General features: G+C 46.8%; 1 protein-coding gene across 1 annotated transcript in view; it reads right to left on the minus strand.

Moving 5' to 3' along the window:
* LOC148152298 (disintegrin and metalloproteinase domain-containing protein 12-like) overlaps nt 1-27704 on the minus strand; it is a 657223-nt gene that overhangs the window by 426379 nt on the left and 203140 nt on the right. The window contains exons 7-8 of the mRNA XM_087986062.1: nt 13173-13238; nt 8752-8823 (exon numbers count right to left, since the gene is read on the minus strand). Coding sequence (XP_087842188.1) covers nt 8752-8823; nt 13173-13238 — 138 coding nt within the window. The remainder of the gene's footprint in view (nt 1-8751; nt 8824-13172; nt 13239-27704) is intronic.

Raw genomic sequence — 27704 nt, forward strand, 5'->3', positions numbered from 1 at the left:
TCCAACTTGGCACGGCCCCCTTGACCTGTTCATCATCCTTCCCAGCTATCCGCTCCACACTTCTCAACAACCTATCAGCATTAACCACACCTTCATCTACCGATTGCATTCTCAGCTACCTTCCCCCCAGCCCCATCCTCCTCCCATTTATCTCTCAGCCCCCAGCGCATAAGCCTCATTCCTGAATGAAGGGCTTATACCTGAAAGGTCAACTCTCCTGCTCCTCAGATGCTGACTGACCTGCTGTGCTTTTCCAGCATCATACTCTCGACTCTAATCTCCAGCATCTCCCACTTCAAACCTATTAATGTGATTATTCTTTGTTCCCAATCACCCTTCTGTACTGAAACCTATACATTACAAGGGTAATGGTTTGGACATTGCAAGAATTTTTAAGTACTAAATTTGAAATGTTTGATTATTTTTAATCTTGCCTTTTCTCTCACTATTTCTATTACAATCTAATCCTTATCTCTTTCTGCCTATTCTTTCTAATCAAGGGGTAGGTGGGACTTGAATTGAACCTCTTGGTTCAGAGTTAGGGATACTACCACTCCACCACAAAATCCCTTCTTTTCTCTTTCTGTCCCTCCAATTAACTGTAAATTCAGCCGCTCTGCTTAATGCTTCTTTCTCAATCCTACAATGCTTATTTGACAATTCTTCAATCTAATCGGTTCAGAGGATGCAACTTGCTGTCCAGTTTTACTCATTGCAATATTATTAGTTTGCACTTAGCAACTTGCCACTCATTTACTTACTCTGTAGCCTTGCTCAGACATGACATTCATTTATAATGTTGTATCTAAATTAAGTGAAGTGACTGTTTCATTCATTATTCCTGGCGGTTCCTATTTCTTTGCCGAAATTGTTGAGAATTTCACATGACAGAAACATTTCGTAGTTGACCCAATGTGCCTCCAATGTGGCCTATTCTACATTGGAGAAACCAAACTCCAGACTATGAGCAAGCATGACCCTAGCCTTCCTATAGTTTAGTACCACAGCATGCTACAGTGTTCCAGTGAATCACAGCACAAACTGGAGGAACAATTCAACTTCAGACTGGGCACTTTACAGCCTTCTGGACTTAATATTGAGTTTAACACCTTCAAATTGTGAACCATTTCTTCCCTTTTTTTTAAGTTTGTTACATTCTATCTCCATGTCCTCTCTCCCAACCCCCCCATCCCCCAGTAGGATTGTATGTCCTTTCACATCTGGCAGGAGACACACCCCTGTTCTGCCATTGGGGAGAAAGTGAGGACTGCAGATGCTGGAGATCAGAGCTGAAAATGTGTTGCTGGAAAAGCGCAGCAGGTCAGGCAGCATCGAAGGAGCAGGAGAATCGACGTTTCGGGCATAAGCTCTTCCCGAAACGTTGATTCTCCTGCTCCTTGGATTCTGCCTGACCTGCTGTGCTTTTCCAGCACCACATTTTCAGCCCTGTTCTGCCATTCTCACATTCCAATCCCTTAACCTGAACTATCAACATCCTTACTCCCCTAACACCCTACAACCATTGACCCACCCCAAAAAACTATAGTGTAAATGTCCCCTCTCCACTCTACGTCAGCCCTGATGAAGAGTCCTCTAGATTTGAAACGTTAGCTTGCTCTCTCTCTCTCCATGGATGCTGCCTGACCCGATGTGATCTCCAGCATTTGTTGTTTTCAATTCTTCATAGCTGGCTTAACTTGTTCTATGGAAATAGTTTTGCTTCTTCCCTATTATCTTTCTATTGTTTTTCTTTTTCCCAAACATGTCCCCTGTAATTGTACCTCTCGGCTGATCACCTCAACTATTGCATGCAGTAGCAAGATCCACATTCACTGTTCTATAAACTTGGAGCATCGACATCAATGAAATTCCTAGTATCAGATCTTTTACAATGTTTTAGCTTTGAAATCCTACAAGCTTGTCCTGAAGCCTTCAGGAATTGAAAATTAATCTCCTGAATATTGAGAAGCAGTCTTAGATTTAAAGGAGCATTTACTTTTGTTTCATTTTCCGACAGAAACGCAGGAGCAGGAGCAGGACGTTTAAACCACTGAGCTTACGCTGACATTCAATATGACGATTGATGTTTATCCACTACAACCTTTTTTTGTCCCCAAAAAACTTTCTATTTTATCATAGAAAAGATCTATAAGGATGATGCCAGGGTTGAGGTTTTGAGCTATAGAGAGAGGCTGAATAAGTTGGGGCTGTTTTCCCTGGAGTGTCAGAGGCCGAGGGGTGACTTTATACAGGTTTATAAAACCATGAGGGGCATGGATAGGATAAATAGACAAGGTCTTTTCCCTGGGGTGGAGGAGTCCAGAACTAGAGGGCATAGTTTTAGGGTGAGGGGGTAAAGATAAAAAGGGGCCTAAGGGGCAACGTTCCCTCTGGCAGATCTTTCTATACACATACCACCCTCTGCATGAAAGTGGTGGAAGCTGGTACAATTAAAACATTTAAAAGGCATATGAATAGGAAGGGTTTATAAGGATATGGGCCAAGTGTTGGCAAATGGGACGAGCTTAATTTAGGGTATTTGATCAGCACGGACGAGTTGGATAGAAGGCCTTACTTTGGTTGTGGGCAAGGTGTTGGAAAATGTTATAAGAGAGGAGGTGGAGCAGATAGATGGGAAGAAAGATGGACAAGTCAAGAGGGCAGTGCCGAGTAGGAGGCTTGGGACTGGGATAATGTGGGGAGGTGAGGAATGAAGAAACTGGTGAAATCCACATTGATCTCACGGGGTTGGAGGGGCCCAAGGTGGAAGATGAGGTGTTCTTCCTCCAGGCATCAGGTGGTTAGGGTTTGACGATGGGGGAGGCCCAGGACTTGCATGTCCTTCAGAGAGTGGGAGGGGGAGTTAACGTGTTCAGCCACGGGGCAGTGGAGTTGTTTCGTGCAGGTGTTCTGGAGATGTTCCCAGAAACGGTTCAAAATGTTGGTGTCCTGTCTCCCCAATATAGAGACCATATCAGGAGCAACGGATATAAGAGATGACATGTGCGGAAGTGCAGGTAAATCTCTGACAGATATGAAGGCTCTTTTGTGGCCTTCGTTAACCTATCACATTCCCAGCTACCTTATTCCAGCCCCACCTCCCTTCCATTTATCTCTCACCCATCTTCGGCCCCAATCCCCCCCAACCCTCCACCCCCATTCCTGATGAAGAGTTTATGTTCAAAACGGCAATTCTCCTGCTCCTCGGATGCTACCTGACCAGCTGTGCTTTTCCAGCACCACACTCGTGACTTCCAAATAACCCTTTTGGAATATAACCTAGTGTGATGTGATTTTTAACTTTATTCACCCATCCAACACTGGCACCTCCACATGTTAGATTAAATTGCATCTATTTCAATGCAAGAGGTAAGGCTGATGAACTCAGGGCGTGGATAGGTACGTGGGACTGGGATATTATACCCATTACAGAAACATGGCGAAGGGAGGGACAGAACTGACAGCTTCATGTACCAGGAGACAGGTGCTTTAGGTGGGACAGAGGTGGTGGAAGGAGGGGAGGGGGAGATGTATTTTTGATGAAGGTGAGAATTACAGCAGTAATCAGAGATGAAATAACTGAAGGATCATCCAGTGAGGCTTTGTGGGTGGAGCTAAGAAATAAGAAGGGGATGGTGACGTTATTGAGGTTGTACCATAGGCCCCCAAATAGTCAGCGGGAATTCGAGGAACAAATCTGCAGGGAGACTGGGGAGACTCCCAGGAGCAATAGGATTGTCATAGTCGGGGATTTTCATTTTCCGAACATAGACTGGGACTGCCAGAGTGTTAAGGGCTTAGATGGGGTGGAATGTGTTAAGTGTGTTCAGGAAAGTTCCCTCAAGCAGTATGCAGAGGGTCACACTCAGGAGGGGGCAAAACCCAACCTCCTCTTGGGAAATGGAGCAGGACAGGTGACAGAGGTGACAGTGGGGGAGCACTGTGGGAGCAGTGACCATAGTTCTATTAAATTTAAGTAGTTATGGAGAGGGACAAAACTGGTCCACAGGTTCAAGTTCTAAACTGGGGGAAGGTGAACATTGATGGAATTAGACAGGAGCTGGCAGGGTTTGACTGGAGTAGTTTGTTTGTAGGCAAAGGGACCTCTGACAAGTGGGAGGCCTTTAAAAGTGAGATAGCTAGAGTTCAAGGTCTGTATGTTCCTGTGAGGGTGAAGGGCAGGGTTGGCAGGAACAGGGAACCCTGGATGACAAGAAATATTGAGGCTTTGAGGAGGCGTGGTTCAGGTAGAGGCAGCTGGGATCAAGGGAATCCCTGGAGGTGTACAGTGAATACAGGAGTTCACTGAAGAAGGAAATCAGGAGGACAATAAGGGGGCATGAGATAGACTTGGAGAAGATTAGGGTGAATCAAAGAGGTTCTTTAAATATATTTAAATAGAAAAAAGAATAACTAAAGAGAGAATAGGGCCCCTCAAGGACCAAAGTGGGCACATATGTGTGAAATTGCAGGAGATGGGCAAGGTTCTCAATGAATGTTTGCCATGAAGAAAGACAGGAAGACTTGGGAATTTGGGGAAGTTAGTGGTGATATCTTGGGGACAGTCCACATCACAGACTCTTCGGTCCAACTCATCCATGCCAACCAGATATCTTAAGTTAATCTAAGTTCACCTTGAACTCATGATCCCTCGTAATTGAGTCTCCCACTCTGGGAAAAAGCAGCTTGCTATCCACCCTGTCCACATCTCTCATGATTTTGTAGACCTCAATTAGGCCCCCCTCAACCTCAAATGAAAATAATCCTAATCTATTCAACCTCTCTTTATAGCTAGCGCCCTCCATACCAGGTGAACCTCTTCTGCACCCTCTCCAAAGCATCCACATCCAAAGCCGTTAGCACTGCTGCCTCACAGCGCCAGAGACCCAGGCCTCAGCAACTGTCTGTGTGGAGTTTGAACATTCTCCCCGTGTCTGCGTGGGTCTCCTCTGGGTGCTTAGGTGAGTTGGCCATGCTAAATTGCCTGTAGTGTTAGGTGAATGGGTAAATGTAGAAGAATGGGTCTGGGTGGGTTGCTCTTTGGAGGGTCAGTGTGGACTTGTTGGGCCAAAGGGCCTGTTTCCACACTGTAAGTAATCTAATCTAATCAAAAATGTGGCATCCAGAACTGTACGCATTATTCCTAATGTGGCCGAACCAAGTATTATGCTACTGTAACATAATCTGCCAACTCTTGTACTCAATACCCCACGCGATGATGGAAAACAATGCAGTATGCCTTCTTGACAACTCTACTGACTTGCTTTGACACCTTCAGGAAACAATGGACCTGAACACATTGATCTCTCTGTGCATCAATTTTCCCCAGGATGTTTCCAATTACCGTATATTTCGCTCTTGAACTGCATCTTCCAAAATGCGTCACCTCGCATTTGCCCGGATTGAACCCAATCTAATAACAGCCGGGAAGAAGCTGTTCCTGAACCTGTTGGCGAATGTGTTCAAGCTTCTGTATCTCCTGCCTGATGGAAGAGGTTGTAGGAGATCATTACCAGAGTGGGAGGGGCCTTTGATGATGTTGGCAGCCTCTCCGTGGCAGTGAGCTGTGTAAATGGAGTCCATGGATGGGAGGGTGGATTCCGTGATGGTCTGGGCTGTGCACACAACCTTCTGTAGTTTCTTACGGTCCTGGGCAGATCTGTTACCGTATCAGGCCATTATACACCCGGACAGTCTGCTCTCAATGGTGTATCTGTTGACGTTGGTGAGGGTCCTTATGGACATGCTGAATATCCTGAGCTGCCTGAGGAAGAAGAGGCATTGTTGTGCCTTCTTGACCGTCGCATCCATGTGGGAAAACCAGGATAGGCTGTCAGTTATTGTCACTCTGAGGAACTTGATGCTCTCCACCCTCTCAACCTCAACTCCGCTGATGTAGATGGGGGCATGTCCTCCTTTCTTCCTTAAGTCAATGATGAGTTCTTTCATTTCACCGACACTGAGAGAGAGATTGTTATTAATGGACGATGTCACCAAGCCCTCTGTCTCCTTCCTGTACTCTGACTCATCGTTGTTTGATGTCCATCCTCCCACGGTGGTGTTGTCAGCGATCATGAAGATGGAGTTTGTTCAGAATTTGGCCACACAGCTGTGGGTGTACAGGGTATACAGGAGGGGGCTGGGAACACATCCTTGCGGGGTGGAGGGCTCCAGTGTTGAGGGTCATCATGGAGGAGGTGCTGTTGTCTATCCTCACTGCCTGCGGTCTGTGGGTCAGGAAGCTGACAATCTAGCTGCAGGAGGCACAGCCTGTTTTGTTGGTAGGCACATTGCAGAGTTTCAGTGCAGGCTGGAGTTGATGTGAGCCATGACCAGCTTCATGATACACGGAGCCATTCAAAAGGATGGAGAAAGAGAAGTGTAGTTATAATCAGGGACAGTATAGTCGGAGGAATAGACACCGTTCTATGTGGTCATGTTCAAGAGTCCCAAATACTTTGTCTGCCTGATAAAAGCAAATTACTCCTGATGCTGGAATCTGAAACCAAAAGAGAAAATGCTGGAAAATCTCAGCAGGTCCAGCAGCATCTGTAAGGAGAGAAAAGAGCTGATGTTTTGAGTCTAACTGACCCTTTGTCAAAGCTTTTCTCTCCTTACAGATGCTGCCAGACCTGCTGAGACTTTGCCTGGTATGTTCAGGATATGTCATTTGGGCTGCAAAGGAACTTGGAGTTGAAGGGGAAGATCCATGTGGGCTGAAGGGTTTGTCATATGAGGAGCATTTGAGGACTGTGGGTCTGTCATCAATGGGGTTTAGAAGAATGAGGAGGGGGGGGGGGGGGATCTGATTGAAACTTACAGAGTAGGACTCAGGGGCACAGTCTCAGTGTGAAAGGGCCAACTCTTTCGAACTAAGATGAGGAGGATTTCTTCAGCCAGAGGGTGGTTAATCTGTGGAACTCATTGCCAGAGGGCTGTGGAAGCCAAGTCACTGAGTATATTTAAGACAGAGATAGACAGGTTCATGATTGGTATCAAAGGTTGCAGGAGAATGGTGGTAAGAAACATACCAGCCATGACTGAATGGTGAAGCAGACTCAATGGGCCTAGTTTCGCTCATGTATCTTTTGTCAAAAATAAGCTGTTCCTGATGAAGAGCTTATGCTTGAAAGTTGACTCTCCTGCTCCTCAGATGCTGCCTGACCGGCTGTGTTATTTCAGCGCCACAATTTTTGACTCTGATCTCTGGTGTCTGCAGTCCTCAATTTCTCCTGCATCTTGTGGTCTTATTCCCGCATGTTAGATGTGGATTTACACTCAAGTAGGAACTTATAACCAAATTTCTCCAGTTCCTGCTGAATACTGCTATAATTAGTGTTCTCCTAATTTTGTGCTTTTACCTGAAGACTCATCTTTTCCTTATTTATAACTATCTTAGAACTTATGGAATTGTGGTACTTGTTCCCAAATTTTTCCCCACTGAACCTTCAACCACCTGGCCAGGCTGATTCCCAAAGACAATGTCTAATACAGCCCCTTTCCCAGTTGGACTGCATCGATTCCAGAAACCCTCTTGGATATACTCAACAAAGTCTGCCCCATCCAAGCCACTGGTACTAAAGGAATCCTAGTCAATATTGGGAAAGTTAAAAGCACCCACTATAACAACCCTGTTGTTCTTACATCTTTCAATAATTTGCTTACATGTTTATTTCTCTGTCCCCCATTGGTTGTTGGGAGGTCTATAGCACCACCCCATCATAGTGACTGCACCTTTGTTATCCCTGATTCGCCCCATGTGGCCTTGCTGGGTGACCCCCCCTCCTCCCTTATTCCGGCTATAACATTCTTCTTAATTAGTAAAGTAACTCCCCCACCCATTTTACACCCCTCTGTTCCTCACCTGAAACATCAAAACCCCGGAACACTGAACTGCCACATTTCTGTAGTGACTACAACATTGTAATCCCATATACTAATCCAGTCTCTAAGCTTCTCTGCCTTACCTGTTATACTCCTTGGGTTAAAATAAACGCACCTCAGACCGTCAGACCCACTGTGTTCATTAACCTGGCCTGCCTGTTCCTCCCATTAGGCCTACTTGAGCTAACTACCACAGTCTCCTCAATCACTCCACTTGCCGATCTCCTGCTCTGGTCCTGCCTCCCTATCACACTTATACAAACTTCTTTCCTCAATCCGAATTAACCTCACAACAATTGACAGCAAACTCCACACCCCTGCCACTGGCTCCAAACTCACCCCCATGCCTCATAACCCTCTCCCTGGACTCCCACAATGTGAATGAACAAAAAAAACAAAACTGAGACAGAGCAAAGGAGGACAGGAGATCTCTACCACAGTGAATTCATGGTGCAGTCTCCTTATTCTCAGTCTACTGTCGTGACAGTGGCAGTTTACAGTTGTAACTACAAACAGTGAGAGTGGAGAAAGAAAGAGGGAGTGATAGCAATGAGGGAGGAATGAGAGAGTGCAGTTTGAGATGGGGAGGGGGTGAAGAAAGAGACAGAGAGAGAGAAAGAAACAAATGAGCAAGAATGTAGCCTGAGATAGAGACAGAGAGAGAAGGGGGGAGAGAGGGATAGAGGGAAAGGGGGAGAGAGAGAGAAAGACGAAAGGGAGATAGACAGAGATTTGAAGTGTTGAGTTCAAATGACTGGATTTCCTGTTAGTTTGATTCAAAGCCAGTTGGCATCAGGGGGAGCCTGAAACAAAGAAATGGACGAGAAAGGTGAACCCTTCATCAGTGTGAGCAGTCTCAATACTCACCAGGTCAACTGTATTGGCAATGGCAACCAGTCTCTTCACCACAGTTTCTCTATTACTGCCCATATTCTGATACTGAAAGGAAACAGAATGATTTACAAAGTTACAGAGCTACTCAGACTGCCAATAATTTTCCAATTTGCTCTTCACAATGACACCATTCCAGTGGTTTGGTGGTTATCACTTGTTAAATCACTGTTTAAGACAGAAGAAGAGAATGATGAACACTAAGGCAGTTAGCTGTCAATCTTTGAACAGAAAACATGCTAGAATCTGTTCCTAAGGATGTCACAGAATCACAGAAGTGTCCTGGCACAGAATGAGGCTGTTCGACCCACTGAGACTTCTATTTTCTCCAACTATTCTATTTATTCCTATTACAGTAATCAGTTTCTGACCTAACTTCCAATAATTAACTTTGATATGCCCATTTGGTATTACAATGGAACCTGGTGATTTCTTTTGCATCACTTTTTTGTTCTAGCTTTTCTTCTTCATTATTTGACGTCTTTCTGTTTGTTCCTAAAATCTGATCCCTGTGCCAGACACAAACTTCTTCTCCCCTAATTTCCTGATGGATTCCCCTCTGACCATCTCTGCAGCTCTCTATGTGTGAGAAATCACAGAGATCTGCTGTTTGCCTCAGACTTAGTATTTGGTGCTCTGTTCAATCAGGTTTTATGTTTTATGAATTCTTCCATGATTATAATTTTCCTCAAATTCTTTTCTTAAACTTGAGTGACCTAAACCACTGATCACACAGAATTTCATTATCAGTCTAGGTTTATTCAAAGAGGGTGAATAATTTCCAATTAGATAGTCTACTTGCAAAAACCTCTGAACAATCATCAAAATCCACACAATAAATCCAGCACCCAGTCATTTTACAGCAGAAAGAGCCAGCATGGACTTATTTTAGGAAGAGATACAGCCCCCTTCAGTTCAACCAATTCAGATCACATATTCTTCCTCATGAGGTATAGTTAGTAAGTTTGCAGATGACACCAAAATTGGAGGTGTAGTGAACAGCGAAGAGGGTTACCTCAGATTACAACATGATCTGGACCAGATGGGCCAATGGGCTGAGAAGTGGCAGGTGGAGTTTAATTCAGATAAATGTGAGGTGCTGCATTTTGGGAAAGCAAATCTTAGCAGGACTTATACACTTAATGGTAAGGTCCTAGGGAGTGTTGCTGAACAAAGAGACCTTGGAGTGCAGGTTCTTAGCTCCTTGATAGTGAAGAAGACGTTTGATATGCTTTCCTTTATTGGTCAGAGTATTGAGTACAGGAGTTGGGAGGTCATGTTGCGGCTGTACAGGACATTGGTTAGGCCACTGTTGGAATATTGCGTGCAATTCTGGTCTCCTTCCTATTGGAAAGATGTCGTGAAACTTGAAAGGGTTCAGAAAAGATTTGCAAGGATGTTGCCTAAATTGTCCCCCCTCTACCACATTGAACACTTGTCTGACTTCTTTCCTCAGAACCAAGTCCCACACTGTGCTCTCCCTTGTTGATCCTTTGACATTCAAGAAATCTGATCAATCTAAACCATTAACACTCCAATTACCCCAATTTATGTTCTAGATTAGAGTGGTGCTGGAAAAGCACAGCAGTTCAGGCAGCATCCGAGGAGCAGAAAAATCGACATTTTGGACAAAAGCCCTTCATCAGGAAGGGCTATTCCTGATGAAGGGCCTTTGCCCGAAACGTTGATTTTCCTGCTCCTCAGATGCTACCTGAACTGCTGTGCTTTTCCAGCACCACTCTAATCTAGAATCTGGTTTCCAGCATCTGCAGTCCTTGTTTTTAACTCTCGCCCACCCTCTGACGACCCCTTCTCCCACCTCCAACACACCCCGTCCACCTGGACACCCCGTGCTGGCCTCCTACCTGCCCTCGACCTCTTCATAGCAAACTGCCGCCGCGATATTAACCGCTACCTGAACTCCCACACTCCTCCCACCCACTCCAACCTCTCACCCTCGGAACGCGCAGCCCTCCACTCCCTCCGTTCCAACCCCAACCTCACCATCAAACCAGCTGACAAGGGAGGCGCGGTAGTAGTTTGGCGCACTGACCTTTACACCGCTGAGGCCAAACGCCAGCTCGCAGATACCTCCTCCTACTGCCCCCTTGACCATGACCCCACCCCCCACCACCAAACCATCATCTCCCAGACCATCCATAACCTCATCACCTCAGGGGACCTCCCATCCACCGCCTCCAACCTCATAGTCCCACAACCCCGCACCGCCCGTTTCTACCTCCTGCCCAAAATCCACAAACCTGACTGCCCCGGACGACCCATCGTCTCAGCCTGCTCCTGCCCAACCGAACTCATCTCGGCATACCTCGACACGGTCCTGTCCCCATTAGTCCAAGAACTCCCCACCTACGTTCGTGACACCACCCACGCCCTCCACCTCCTCCAGGATTTCCGCTTCCCCGGTCCCCAACGCCTCATCTTCACCATGGACATCCAGTCCCTGTACACCTCCATCCCCCATCACGAAGGACTCAAAGCACTCCGCTTCTTCCTTTCCCGCCGTACCACCCAGTACCCTTCCACCGACACCCTCCTTCGACTGACCGAACTGGTCCTCACCCTGAACAACTTTTCTTTCCAATCCTCCCACTTTCTCCAAACAAAAGGAGTAGCCATGGGCACCCGCATGGGCCCCAGCTATGCCTGCCTCTTCGTAGGGTATGTGGAACAATCCATCTTCTGCAACTACACTGGCCCCACCCCCCATCTTTTTCTTCGCTACATTGATGACTGTATCGGCGCTACCTCGTGCTCCCACGAGGAGGTTGAACAGTTCATCCACTACACTAACACCTTCCACCCCGACCTCAAATTCACCTGGACAGTCTCGGACTCCTCCCTCCCCTTCCTAGACCTTTCTGTTTCTATCTCAGGCGACCGAATCAACACGGACATCTACTACAAACCTACCGACTCCCACAGCTACCTGGACTACACCTCCTCCCATCCTGCCCCCTGTAAAAACACCATCCCATTCTCCCAATTCCTTCGTCTCCGCCGCATCTGCTCCCAGGAGGACCAGTTCAAAATACGTACAACACAGATGGCCTCCTTCTTTAAGGACCGCAATTTCCCCCCCGACGTGGTCGACGATGCCCTCCACCGCATCTCCTCCACTTCCCGCTCCTCCGCCCTTGAGCCCCGCCCCTCCAACCGCCACCAGGACAGAACCCCACTGGTCCTCACCTACCACCCCACCAATCTCCATGTACAGCGCATCATCCGCCGTCACTTCCGCCACCTCCAAACAGACCCCAGCACCAAGGATATATTCCCCTCCCCTCCCCTATCAGCTTTCCGTAGAGACCACTCCCTCCGCGACTCCCTTGTCAGATCCACACCCCCCACCGACCCAACCACCACTCCCGGCACCTTCCCTTGCAACCGCAGGAGGTGCAACACTTGCGCCCACACCTCCCCCCTCACTTCTCTCCAAGGCCCCAAGGGAAACTTCCATATCCGCCACAGATTCACCTGCACCTCCACCCACATCATCTACTGCATCCGCTGCAGCCGGTGTGGCCTCCTCTATATTGGGGAGACAGGCCGCCTACTTGCGGAGCGATTCAGAGAGCACCTCTGGGCCACCCGGACGAACCAACCCAACCAACCTGTGGCACAGCATTTCAACTCCCCCTCCCACTCCACCGAGGATATGCAGGTCATTGGACTCATCCACCGCCAAACCACAACAACCCGACGGTCGGAGGAGGAGCGTCTTATCTTCCGACTGGGAACCCTCCAACCACAGGGGATGAACTTGGACTTCACCAGTTTCTTCATCCCCCCTCCCCCCACCTTGTCTCAGCCGAATCCCTCCAGCCCGGCACCGCCTTCCTGACCTGCAGTCTTCTTCTTGACCTCTCCGCCTCCATCCTACTCCGACCTATCACCCTCACCTTGACCTCTTTCCACCTATCACATTTCCAACGCCCCTCCTCCAAGTCCCTCCTCCCTACCTTTTATCTTCTCCTGCTGAACACTCTCTGCTCATTCCTGAAGAAGGGCCTGTGCCCGAAACGTCGAATCTCCTGTTCCCTGGATGCTGCCTGACCTGCTGTGCTGTTCCAGCAATAAAGTTTCAACTTTGATCTCCAGCATCTGCAGACCTCACTTTCTCCTTGTTTTTAACCCAGTTTATCCCCAATTTATGTTGAAAAGTTGAAATCCCGAGTATAATTACTCGATTGAACTTTTGAGAGTTAGCCAATTAACAGAAATGGTGGAATTTCCAACTCTCTGCCCTCCCTCCAATACTCTTCAGAGTTTGAAATGTCAAAGCCCTCAGCCTCTTGGGCTGCAGCTTCTTGTTATGTGAATCCTTGCACAGTCTGTGCCCATCCCTCACACTTGACAGGTTCAGAGAACACACTGACCTCTTCTCTGTCTGCCACCAGCACCAGCTCGATGTATCTTGTCTCTGACAGTATTTGCCTTTTCACCTGCAGAAAGACAAAATCCCAGTCAGTTTGAGGTGATCTCACTGAGCCTGCAAGGAGGCAAATAGGATCCCAAGCCCCAGGACCCGAACACCCTCTTTAGTGACATAGTACTTTACCTTGTCTCTCTGTGATCAGCCTCAAAGAGTTTCATCCTCAGCACAGCAGGATGGCCATCAAATCCCCCTTGTTTCTCACTGTGTCCCTTGGATGTGCTCTCTGACTCTCACTAACCTCTCTTCATCCCTAGCACAGTTTATGCTATGTTCCGTTAAGTAAGGGGTGATGGTTAAATTCTCTGCTGTTGGAGATGGCGATGTCCTGATTCTTGCCTTTAACCACAGCTGAACCTGAATGATTAGCGGGGTGTCCACTGGAGGAGAAAGCCAAGTTAACACTGTACAGTCCTCAGCTCCATTTCGGTAATTGTGGTAAATGACAGGTCGTGGATAGTGCAGTGCTAGATTTGACCTTGAGCAGTTAGGGGTGAACTGGCAAAGTGGATACAGAACCAGCTGAGTGATAGGAGACAGAGGGTAGCGGTGGAAGGATGCTTTTTGGAATGGAGGGCTGTAACTAGTGGTGTTCTACAGGGATCAGTGCTGGGACCTCTGCTGTTTGTGGGTCCACATAAATGATTAGGAAAAAAACATAGCCGGTCGAATTAGTAAAGTTTGCAGTCAATACGAACATTGGTCACCTTGCTATAGGAAGGATGTTATTAAGCCAGAAGAAGGCAGATACCGAAGATGACAGCGGATGTAGAAAAGTTGCAGAGGAGACTTATCAGGATATTGCCTGGTCTGGAGGGAAGGTTGTATGAGGAAACGCTGAGAGACTTGGGTCTGTTCTCCTGGAAAAGTAGAAGGCTGAGAGGGGATTTAATAGAGACATACAAGATGGTCAGAGGATTATATAGGGTAGACAGTGAAAGTCTTTTTCCTAGGATGATGACGTCAGCTTGTACAAGGGGGCATAACTACAAATTGAGGGGCGATAGTTTTAAGGCAGATGTCAGAGGTCGGTTCTTTACTCAGAGGGTGGTAAGGGTGTGGAATGCCTGACCTGTCAATGTAGTTAACTCAGCCACATTAGGGAGATTTAAACAATCCTTGGATAAGCACATGGATGATGATGGGATAGTGTAGGGGGACGAGCTGAGAATAGTTCACAGGTCAGCGCAACATTGAGGGCCGAAGGGCCTGATCTGTGCTGTATTGTTCTATGTTTTACGGCACGGTGGCACAGTGTTTAGCACTGCTGCCTCACAGCGCCAGAGACCCGGGTTCAATTCCCGCCTCAGGCGACTGACTGTGTTGAGTTTGCACGTTCTCCCCGTGTCTGCGTGGGTTTCCTCCGGGTGCTCCGGTTTCCTCCCACCATCCAAAATTAGGCAGGTGGGGGGATTCAGAGTTCAGGAGTGCATGAGCCTCAGCCCTTGACCTTGTCCAACAGATATAAATTTTTCGCTCCTGTATGGATGAGGAAAAGGGCTGTGGATAAGATGAGGAAGTGAGGACTGCAGATGCTGGAGATCAGAGCTGAAAATGTGTTGCTGGAAAAGCGCAGCAGGTCAGGCAGCATCCAAGGAGCAGGAGAACCGACGTTTCGAGCATGAGCCCTTCTTCAGGAATGAGGAAAGTGTGCCAGGCAGGCTAAGATAAAAGGTAGGAAGGAGGGACTTGGGGGAGGGGCGTTGGAAATGCGATAGGTGGAAGGAGGTTAAGGTGAGAGTGATAGGCCGGGGTGGGGGTGGGGGCGGAGAGGTCAGGAACAAGATTGCAGGTTAGGAAGGTGGTGCTGAGTTCGAGGGTTGGGACTGAGACAAGGTAGGGGGAGGGGAAATGAGGAAACTGGAGAAATCTGAGTTCATCCCTTGTGGTTGGAGGGTTCCTAGGCGGGTTTCTACCTCCTGATCAAAATCCACAAACCTGACTGCCCCGGCCGACCCATTGTCTCAGCCTGCTCCTGACCCACCGAACCCATCTCCTCATACCTCGACACAGTCCTGTCCCCCTTAGTCCAAGAACTCCCCACGTTCGGGACACCACCCACACCCTCCATCTCCTCCATGATTTTCGCTTCCCCGGTCCCCAACGCCTTATCTTCACCATGGACATCCAGTCCCTGTACACCTCCATCCCCCATCACGAAGGACTCAAAGCCCTCCGCTTCTTCCTTTCCCGCCGACCCAACCAGTACCCTTCCACTGACACCCTCCTTCGACTGGTCCTCACCCGGAACAACTTCTCTTTCCAATCCTCCCACTTCCTCCAAACGAAAGGAGTAGCCATGGGCACCCGCATGGGCCCCAGCTATGCCTGCCTCTTCGTAGGATATGTGGAACAGTCCATCTTCCGCAGCTACACTGGCACCACCCCCCCAACCTTTTCCTCCGCTACATCGATGACTGTATCGGCGCTGCCTCGTGCTCCCACGAGGAGGTTGAACAGTTTATCCACCTTCCACCCCGACCTCAAATTTACCTGGACCGTCTCAGACTCCTCCCTCTCCTTCCTAGACCTCTCCATTTCTATCTCGGGCGACCGAATCAACACAGACGTTTACTATAAACCGACCAACTCCCACAGCTACCTGGACTACACCTCCTCCCACCCTGCCCCCTCTAAAAAAGCCATCCCATATTCCCAATTCCTTCGTCTCCGCCGCATCTGCTCCCAGGAGGACCAGTTCCAAAAACGTACAACCCAGATAGCCTCCTTCAAAGACCGCAATTTCCCCCCAGACGTGATCGACGACGCTCTCCACCGCATCTCCTCCACTTCCCGCTCCTCCGCCCTTGAGCCCCGCCCCTCCAATCGCCACCAGGACAGAACCCCACTGGTCCTCACCTACCACCCCACCAACCTCCATATACATCTTATCATCCGTCGTCATTTCCGCCACCTCCAAACGGACACCACCACCAGGGATATATTTCCCTCCCCTCCCCTATCAGCGTTCCAAAAAGACCACTCCCTCCGTGACTCCCTCATCAAGTCCACACCCCCACCAACCCAACCTCCACTCCCAGCACCTTCCCCTGCAACCGAAAGAAATGAAAACTTGCGCCCACACCTCCCCCCTCACTTCCCTCCAAGGCCGCAAGGGATCCTTCCATATCCGCCACAAATTCACCTGCACCTCCACACACATCATTTACTGCATCTGCTGCACCCGATGTGGCCTCCTCTATATTGGGGAGACAGGCTGCCTACTTGCGGAACGTTTCAGAGAACACCTCTGGGACACCCGGACCGACCAACCAACCCAACCACCCCGTGGCTCAACACTTCAACTCCCCCTCCCACTCCACCAAGGACATGCAGGTCCTTGGACTCCTCCATCGCCAGACCATGGCAACACGACGGTTGGAGGAAGAGCACCTCATCTTCCGCCTAAGAACCCTCCAACCACAAGGGATGAACTCAGATTTCTCCAGTTTCCTCATTTCCCCTCCCCCCACCTTGTCTCAGTCCCAACCCTCAAACTCAGCACCACCTTCCTAACCTCAATCTTCTTCCTGACCTCTCCGTCCCCACCCCCACTCCGGCCTATCACCCTCACTTTAACCTCCTTCCACCTATCGCATTTCCAACGCCCCTCCCCCAAGACCCTCCTCCCTACCTTTTATCTTAGCCTGCTTGGCACACTTTCCTCATTCCTGAAGAAGGGCTTATGCCCGAAACGTCGATTCTCCTGTTCCTTGGATGCTGCCTGACCTGCTGCGCTTTTCCAGCAACACATTTTCAGCTGTGGATAAGATGAGCCAGCTGACCACGGCACCATGGTGCAGAAGGCCATTCAAGAGCTAAAAGACATGTAGTTCTTACAGGGGATTCTATAATTAGGGGGATAGACAGTATCCTTTGTGAGCTGGATTAGGGGTCCCACATGGTGTGTTGCCTGCCCAGTGCCAGGGTGCAGGAGGCTTGAAAAGATATTGGAACAGAAGGGAGAAGATCGAGCTGTTGTGGTCCATGTTAGCACAAACAACATAGGCAAGGCTAGAAAGGAGGACCTGTTTGAAGAGTATCCAGCGAATTGAAGAACAGGTCCTCAAGGGTCATAATCTCTGGATTACTGCTCCAGCCATGTGCTAATTAGTATAGGGATAAGAAAATGTGTATTCCAAATGTGGAACATCCAGGTGTCTCAGTACATCAATTTTCCCCAGGGCTTTTCCATTTTCCATATAGTTCACTCTTGAATTGGATGTTCCAAAATGCATCATCTCACATTTACCTGGTTGAACTCAATCAGTTTAATAACGGCAGGGAAGAAGCTGTGCCTGAACCTGCTGTTGCGTGTGTTCAAGCCTCTATATCTCCTACCTGATGGAAGAGGTTATATGAAAGCATTACCATGAAAAGAGGGGAGGCTGATGCATCTGTCCAGATGCATCTTAAATGAATCTACTGTGCCTGCCTCCAACACCTCTGCTCGCAACGTGTTCCAAACGCCCACCACTCTTGCTGTGTGTATCCCTCTTAAACTTTCCACCTCTCACCTTGAAAGCATGACCTCTCATTATTGAATACTTAACCCTGGGAAAAAGCTTGTCTCTATCCACCCTGTCTGTACCCTTCATGATTTTGTAAACCTCAATCAGGTACCCCCTCAGTCTCCTTTTTTCTAATGAAAACAAACCTAACCTACTCAACCTCTCTTCATAGCTAGCACCTTCCATACCAGGCAACATCTTCATAAACCTTCTCTGCACCCTCTCCAAAGCATCCACATCCTTTTGGTAATGTCGCGACCAGAACTGTACACAGTATTCTAAATGCGGCCAAACCATTGTCTTGTACAATTTTAACATGACTTGCCAGCTCCTATACTCAATACCCTATACAATTAAGGCAAGCATAGTTACATTAAGAATGAAATTAAATCTATGGCACTGAATGACGTAGGGTCAAATGATGTGGCATCTGTGAGTGGAGTTGAGGAACAAAGGCAAAAAAACCATGATGGGAGTTATGTACAGACTCCCAGCAATGGTCAGAACCAGGGGCACAAGAAATAATAGGAAATAGTTATGGCATGTCAGAAAGACAATGTCACAGTGATCATGGGGGACTTCAATATGCAAAAAAACTGGGTAAATTATGTTGCCAGTGGATCCAAAGAAAGGGAATTCATGAAATGCTTACAGGATGCCTTTTTGGAACAGTTTGTGATGGAGCCCACAAGGGAGCAGGCTATTCTGGACTTAGTGCTATGTAATAAGCCAGACTTTATAAAAGATTTAAAGTAAGGGAACACTTCAGAGGCAGCGATCATGATGTAGTAGAGTTCAGTCTGCAGTTTGAAAGAAAGAGGGCAAAATCGGATGTAATGGTGTTGCAGTTAAATAGAGGTAATTACAGGGTCATGAGAGAGGAACCAACGAAAATCGACTGGAAGCAGAGACTAGTGGGGATGACAGTAGAGCAACAATGGCAAGAGTTTCTACATGTAATTGAGGACACAGTAGAGAGGTTAATCCCAAAGAAAAAGGAAAGAAAGATTATCCGGGGCGGGGGGAACGAGACATCCATGGCTGAGAAAGTAAGCCAGAAAATGTATCATAGAAACACATGCACCAGCCTGTTTCGCAACAGTTTCTACCCTACTGTTGTTAGAATACTGAATGGACTCACAAACTCTTAACATTCGCCTGTACCTGTGTTTAATTTTTGCTCCTGTTAACCTATTATATACTATCTATGCTACTTAACTCTGTGATCTGCCCGTATTGCTCACAAGACAAAGCTTTTCACTGTGCCTCAGGACACGTGACAATAAATTCAACTCAATTCAATTCAAAAAAGGAGAGCCTATAAAGTGGCCAAGAGCACTGGGAAATCAGAAGATTGGGAAGACTACAAAAATAAACAGAGGATAACAAAGAAAGAAATAAGGAAGGAGAGGATCAAATATGAATGTAAGTAGCCAGTAATATCAGAAATGATAGTAAAAGTTTCTTTCAATACATAAGAAACAAACGCGAGGCAAAAGTAGAAATTGTGCCGTTCCAAATTGATGCAAGAAGGCTAGTGATGGGAGATGAGGAAATAACTGAAGAACTTAATAAATATTTTGTGTCAATCTTCACAGTGGAAGACATGAGTAATATCCCAACAATTAAGGAGAGTCAAGGGGCAGAGTTGAGTACAGTAGCCGTTACAAAAGAGAAAGTGCTAGAAAAGCTAAAAAGCCTAAGAATTGATAAATCTCCTGCCTCGATGGGCTACATCCTAGAGTTCGAAGGGAGGTGGCTGAAGAAATAGTGGAGGTGTTGGTTGTGATCTTTCAAAAATCACCGGAGTCAGGGAAAGTCCCAGATGATTGGAAAATCGCTGTTGTAAATCCCTTGTTCAAGAAAGGACCAAGACAAAAGATGGAAAATTATAAGCCAATTAGCTGAACTTCGAATGTTGGTAAACTTCTAGAATCCATCATTGAGGATGAGATTTCTAAATTCTTTGAAGTGCAGGGTTGGATTAGAACAAGTCAGCATGGATTTAGTAAGGGGAGGTCGTGCCTGACAAACCTGTTATAATTCTTTGAAGTGATAACAAGTAGGTTAGGCCAGGGAAACCCAGTGGGTATTATCTACCTAGACTTCCAAAAGGCCTTTGATAAGGTGCCTCATGGGAGACTGCTGCGTAAGTTGAAGGCCCATGGTATTCAAGATGAGCTACTGGCATGCATTGAGGATTGGCTGTATGACAGAAGGCAGAGAGTTGGGATAAAATGTTCTTTTTCGGAATGGCAGCTGGTGACAAGTGGTGTCCCACAGGGTTCAATGTTGGGGCTGCAGCTGTTCACTTTATACATTAATGATCTGGATGAAGGGACTTGAGGCATTCTGGTGAAGATCGCCGATCATACGTAGTTAGGCGGACAGGCAGGTAGTGTTTAAGAAAACAAATGCAATGTTGTCATTTATCTCAAGAGGGTTGGAATGTAAAAGCAGTGATGTGCTACTGTGACTTTATAGAGCTCTAATTAGGCCCCATTTAGAATACTGTGTCCAATTGTACACCCCACACCTCAGGAAGGACATACTGGCATTGGAGCATGTCCAGCAGAGATTCACATGGATGTTCCCTGGAATGGTAAGGCCTAACATACGATGAACGGCTGAGGATCCTGGGATTGTATTCATTAGAGTTTAGAAGGTTGACGGGAGATCTTATCGAAACTTACAAGATAATTAATGACTTAGAAAGGGTGGAGGCTGGGAATTTGTTTCCGTCAGCGGGGATACTAGGACCCATGGGCACTGCCTTGAAATTAGAGGGGGTCAATTTAGAATAGAAATGAGGAGACATTTCTTCAGCCAGAGAGTGTTGGGCCTGTGGAATTCATTGCACGGAGCGCAGTGGAGCCGGAACATTAAATGTCTTCAAGGCAGAGATTGATAAATTCTTGATTTTGCAAAGAATTAAGGGATATGGGGAGAGTGCGGGTAATTGGCATTGAAATGCCCATCAGCCATGATTGAATGGCAGAGTGGACTCAATGGGTCGAATTATGGTCTAAAAATCCTGATATAGTTTCGATTGGCTCTAGAGCAGCCAAACAAAACTGTCATTGTCTTAGAATTAGAGGAGGTTTGGGCTCAGAATAATCCTCAGCTCAATATGTCAACTGTTGTAAGATTTTAGTATCTGGTGCTTCAGGAAAAGTTAGGCTCCTAATAACCAAAAATGCTGCAAGTCCATGCACCATCAGAAGGATTATTTGTTGCTTTTCATCTGCCCCAATGTCACCTGTCCGGAAAACAAATAATATATTCTTTCCCCATACTGGGCCCAGTCTTCGACAGCAGGATTGAACAAGTTGAGCTTCCCAAATAGCTTTTGCCCGAAACGTCGATGTCGCTGCTCGTTGGATGCTGCCTGAATTGATGTGCTCTTCCAGCACCACTGATCCAGAATCTGGTTTCCAGCATCTGCAGTTATTGTTTTTAACTTCCCAAATAATTGCATGGTGTTAGAAGCATTTACCATAAGAAGACTGCTGCAAGCAAGTTTTCTTCGGGCACGTACTGTCTTCTCTTTTTGCCACTGAAATAACTGCACAGACACCAGTATCCCATCAGCAAGTCCCCCTTTATTTACATGTGCTGAAAACAAGGGCTCCAACCAGCCAGCTCAGAGCCAGTCACTAGAAGCAGGAGACTCTCTGAATCTCCTGTTCATTTTTTTTTCTTTTAGAAATGATGCACTCCACTCCCTGCGGCGCCCACCTCTTCCCCTGTTTATTCTTTTTTTTTCTTTCTTTCTTTAATTTAACCCCCACACTACCAACTAAGTGCGGTAGTGCTTATTTTTTCCCCAGCACCCATGGTGTGTGTGTGCAGGTGTGAGACACAGTGAAAGACACAAAGTGCACGAATCTTTATTCAAATTCCACCACCAGGAAGATAGGAAAACACCCGGGTGGCCAGTGACAAACACTGCCCTTCACATCAAAGGGCAGTGCTGTGTGATCAAAAACAGTGAAGGGGAGGGTAGGGACTAAATCAAAATAGAGTTGGAGGGAGATATGATGCACTCCACTCCCTGCGGCGCCCACCTCTCCCTGAACAACTCCAGGGTGTTGGTCGACACCGCATGCTCCTTCTCCAAGGACACCCGGGCTCTAACGTAACTGCGGAAGAGGGGCAGGCAAATCTCCTGTTTATTTTTTTATTTTTTTTCTTTTCCTCTTTTTTATTTTTTTTTATTTTTTTTTCCCTGTTTTTTTTATTTTAACCCCCACACTACCACCTAAGTGCGGTAGTGCTTATTTTTTTCCCCAGCACCCATGGTGTGTGTGTGCAGGTGTGAGACACAGTGAAAGACACAAAGTGCACGAATCTTTATTCAAATTCCACCACCAGGAAGATAGGAAAACACCCGGGTGGCCAGTGACAAACGCTGCCCTTCACATCAAAGGGCAGTGCTGTGTGATCAAAACAATGAAGGGGAGGGTAGGGACTAAATCAAAATAGAATTGGAGGGAGAAATGATGCACTCCACTCCCTGCGGCGCCCACCTCTCCCTGAACAACTCCAGGGTATTGGTCGACACCGTGTGCTCCTTCTCCAAGGACACCCGGGCTCTAACATAACCGCGGAAGAGGGGCAGGCAAATCTCCTTTTTTTTTTCGTTTTTTTTCTTTTTTTTCCACACTACCACCTAAGTGCTGTAGTGCTTATTTTTTCCCCAGCACCCATGGTGTGTGTGTGCAGGTGTGAGACACAAAGTGCACCAATCTTTATTCAAATTCCACCACCAGGAAGATAGGAAAACACCCGGGTGGCCAGTGACAAACACTGCCCTTCACATCAAAGGACAGTGCTGTGTGATCAAAAATCATTCCTGTTTATTTTATTTTTTTTGTGATCAAAACAGTGAAGGGGAGGGTAGGGACTAAATCAAAATAGAATTGGAGGGGGAAATGATGCACTCCACTCCCTGCGGCGCCCACCTCTCCCTGAACAACTCCAGGGTGTTGGTCGACACCGCGTGCTCCTTCTCCAAGGACACCCGGGCTCTAACGTAACCGCGGAAGAGGGGCAGGCAAATCTCCTTTTATTTATTTATTTATTTTTTTTCTAGACTGAGGGGATTCTAAATCTCCTGGTTATGTTTTCTTTTTTTTTAGTAAGGGGATTCTGGTTAATCTCCAGGTCCAGGCAGTTCAGAGGTCAGCCCTCTTCCTAACACAAAATGGTAAACCTTTCACCACTCCTGTTTTTTAAAATTATTTTTCAGATAGTTAATCTCCTGTTTATTTTTTTTTCTTTTAAAGACACAAAGTGCTCCCTCCTGTGTATTTTTTTTTCTTTTATGCACTCCACCTCCCTCCTGTGTTTTTTTTTTCTTTTTTCTTTTTTTTTTTCTATTCTTTTTTTTTCTTTTTTTTCCTATTTTGTTTTTTATTTAACCCCCTCACTACCACCTAAGTGCAGTAGTGCTTATTTTATCCCCAGCACCCATGGTGTGTGTGTGCAGGTGTGAGACACAGTGAAAGACACAAAGTGCACCACTCTTTATTCAATTTCCACCACCAGGAAGATAGGAAAACACCCGGGTGGCCAGTGACAAACACTGCCCTTCACAGCAAGGGACAGTGCTGTGTGATCAAAACAGTGAAGGGGAGGGTAGGGACTAAATCAAAATAGAGTTGGAGGGAGAAATAATGCACTCCACTCCCTGCGGCGCCCACCTCTCCCTGAACAACTCCAGGGTGTTGGTGGACACCGCGTGCTCCTTCTCCAAGGACACCCGGGCTCTAACGTAACCGCGGAAGAGGGGCAGGCAAATCTCCTTTTATTTATTTATTTATTTTTTTTCTAGACTGAGGGGATTCTAAATCTCCTGGTTATGTTTTCTTTTTTTTTAGTAAGGGGATTCTGGTTAATCTCCAGGTCCAGGCAGTTCAGAGGTCAGCCCTCTTCCTAACACAAAATGGTAAACCTTTCACCACTCCTGTTTTTTAAAATTATTTTTCAGATAGTTAATCTCCTGTTTATATCTGTCAGCCAGTGCTCCCTGATTGGTCCAAGTTAACAACCTCAGTCAAGGATTCCAGACTGGATAAGATCTACTTGGTGCTTGTTCCAATCACCATGGGAAGTATTCAGAGTGCAAAACTGCAAATGAGTTATCTAAACATCCGTCAGGGGGTGACGAGAGAAGCTGTTATTAAAAAATGTTATGACAGGGCATTTGGAAAATTTCCCGTGAGTCAAGCAGAGCAAACACGATTTTATCAAAGGGACATCATAGTTTAACAAAGTAATTGCCGTGCTTTGAAGAAGTAACTAGAACTGTGAAAAAAAGGAAAATCAGTAGATGTATTGTATTAGACTTCCAGAAGATTGTTGATAAGCTGCCTCTTCAAATGCTCATCAAATCATACAGTGCAGGACAAGCCCTATCACCCATCAAATCATACAGTGCAGGACAAGCCCTATCACCCATCAAATCATACAGTACAGAACAAGTCCTATCACCCATCAAATCATACAATACAGAACAAGTCCTATCACCCATCAAATCATACAGTGCAGGACAAGCCCTATCACCCATCAAATCATACAGTACAGAACAAGTCCTATCACCCATCAAATCATACAATACAGAACAAGTCCTATTACCCATCAAATCATAAAGCGCAGGTCAAGCCCTGTCACCCATCAAATCATACAGTGCAGGACAAGCCCTATCACCCATCAAATCATAAAGCGCAGGTCAAGCCCTGTCACCCATCAAATCATACAGTGCAGAACAAGTCCTATCACTCATCAAATCATAGAGTGCAGAACAGGCCCTATCACCCATCAAATCATACAGTGCAGAACAAGCCCTATCACCCATCAAATCATACAATGCAGGACAAGTCATATCGCCCATCAAATCATACAGTGCAGAACAAGTCCTATCACCCGTCACATTATACAGTGCAGGACAAGCCCAATCACCCATCAAATCAGACAGTGCAGGACAAGCCCTACCACGCGTCACATTATACAGTGCAGGACAAGCCCAATCACCCATCAAACTGTATAGTGCAGAACATGCCCTATCACCCATCAAATCATACAGTGCAGAACAAGCCCTATCCCCCATCAAATCATACAGTGCAGAACATGCCCTATTGCCCATCAAATTATACAGAGCAGAATAAGCCCGATCACCCATCAAATCAAAGACTCAGGACAGGCCCTTTCGCCCATCCAATCATACACTGCAGGACAAGCCCTATTGCCCAACAAATCATACAAGTGCTATCGCCCATCAAATCCGACAGTGCAGGACAAGCCCTATCACCCATCAAATCATACAGTGCAGAATAAGCCCTATTGTCCATCAAATCATACAGTGCAGAACAAGCCATATCATCTATTAAATCATACAGTTCAGAACAAGCCCTATCACCCATAAAGTCATACAGTACAGGACAAGCCCTTTCACCCATCGAATCATACAATGCAGGACAAGTCATATCGTCCATCAAATCATACAGTGCAGGACAAGCCCTATCGCCCAACAAATCTGACAGTGCAGGACAAGCCCTATCACACATCAAATCATACAGTGCAGGACAAATCAGCGAGTCGTGAGTTCATGGGATGCCCTGCCAGTAGCAGTGGTGGACTCTCCCTCATTATGGGCATTTAAGTGGGCATTGGATAGGCATATGGAGGATAGTGGGCTAGTGTAGGTTAGGTGGGCTTGGATCGGCGCAACATCGAGGGCCGAAGGGCCTGTACTGCGCTGTATTCTTCTATGTTCTATGTTCTAAGTCCTATCACCTATCAAATCATACAGTGCAGGAGAAGCCCTTTCACCCATCAAATCAGACAGTGCAGGACAAGCCCTATCCCCCATCAAATCAGACAGTGCAGGACAAGCCCTATCGCCCGTCACATTATACAGTGCAGGACAAGCCCAATCACCCATCAAACCGTATAGTGCAGGACAAGGCCTATCACCCATCAAATCATACAGTGCAGGACAAGCCCAATCACCCGTCAAACCGTATAGTGCAGGACAAGCCCTATCTCCCATCAAATCAGACAGTGCATGACAAGGCCTATCGCCCATCAAATTAAACAGTGCAGGACAAGCCCGATCACCCATCAAACCGTATAGTGCAGGACAAGGCCTATCACCCACCAAATCATACAGCGCAGGACAAGCCCTATCGCCCAACAAATCAGACAGTGCAGGACAAGTCCTATCACCCATCAAACCATGCAGCACAGGACAAGCCCTATCACCCATCAAACCGTATAGTGCAGGACAAGCCCTATCACCCATCAAATTATACAGTGCAGAACAAGCCCTATCGCCCATCAAGTCATACAGTACAGGACAAGACCTATAACCCATCAAATCATACAGAGCAGAATAAGCCCGATCCCCCATCAAATCAAAGACTCAGGACAGGCCGTTCCGCCCATCAAATCATACACTGCAGGACAAGCCCTATTGCCCATCAAATCATACAAGTGCTATCGCCCATCAAATCCGACAGTGCAGGACAAGCCCTATCACCCATCAAATCATACAGCGCAGGACAAGCCCAATCACCCACCACATCATACAGTGCAGGACAAGCTCTTTGGCCCATCAAATCCTATTCTGCAGGACATGCCCTATCACCTATCAAGACATAAGGTGCAGAACAAGCCTTATCACTCATCAAGTCATACAGTGCTGGACAAGCTCTATCCCCCATGAAATCATATAGAGCAGGACAAGCCCTATCGCCCATCAAATCATACAGTGCAGGACAAGCTCTATCCCCCATCAAATCATACAGTACAGGACAAGCTCTATCCCCCATCAATTCACATAGAGAAGGACAAGGCCTATCACCCATCAAATCATACAGTGCAGGACAAGCCCTATTCCCCAACAAATCATACAGTGCAGAACAAGCATTATCACCCATCAAATCAGACAGTGCAGGACCAGCCCTTTGGCCAATCAAATCATACAGTGCAGGACCAGCCCTATCACTCATCAAGTTATACAGTGCAGGACAAGCCCTTTGCCCATCAAATCATGCAGTTCATAACAAGCGCTATCACTCATCAAAAATCATACAGTGCAGAAGAAGCTCTATCGCCTATCAAACGATGCAGTTCATTACAAGCCCGATCACGCAACAAATCATACAGTGCAAGACAAGCCCTATGACACATCAAATCAAAGACTGCAGGACAGGCCATATCGCCCATCAAATCACACAGTGCAGGACAAGCCGTATGGCCCATCAAATCATACAAGCGCTATCGCCCACCAAATCCGACAGTGCATAACAAGCCCTATCACTCATCAAATCATACAGTGCAGAAAATGCCCTATCGCCCATCAAATCATACAATTCATAACAAGCCCAATCGCCCATCAAATAATACAGTGCAGAACAAGCCCTATCATCCATCAAGTCATACAGTGCAGGACAAGCCCTATCACTCATCAAATCATACAGTGCAGGACCGGCCCTATCAACCATCAAATCATACAGTGCAGGACAGGCCCTATCACCGATCAAATCATACAGTACAGGACAGGCCGTATCACCCATCAAAACATACAGTGCAGAACAAGTCCTATCACCCATCAAGTCAGACAGTGCAGAACAAGTCCTATCACCCATCAAATCATACAGTGCAGAACAAGTCCTATCACCCATCAAGTCAGACAGTGCAGAACAAGTCCTATCACACATCAAATCATACAGTACAGGACAGGCCCTATCACCCATCAAATCATACAGAGCAGGACAGGCCCTATCACCGATCAAATCATACAGTGCAGGGCAGGCCCTATCACCTATCAAATCATACAGTGCAGGACAGGCCCTATCACCCATCAAATCATACAGTGCAGAACAGGTCCTATCACACATCAAGTCATACAGTGCAGAACAAGTCCTATCACCCATCAAGTCATACAGTGCAGAACAAGT

The sequence above is a fragment of the Chiloscyllium plagiosum genome, unplaced genomic scaffold, assembly GCF_037043375.1.
Source record: "Chiloscyllium plagiosum isolate Xiang-an unplaced genomic scaffold, Cpla_swu_hap1 HiC_scaffold_1, whole genome shotgun sequence".
Classification (NCBI taxonomy): Eukaryota; Metazoa; Chordata; class Chondrichthyes; order Orectolobiformes; family Hemiscylliidae; genus Chiloscyllium; species Chiloscyllium plagiosum.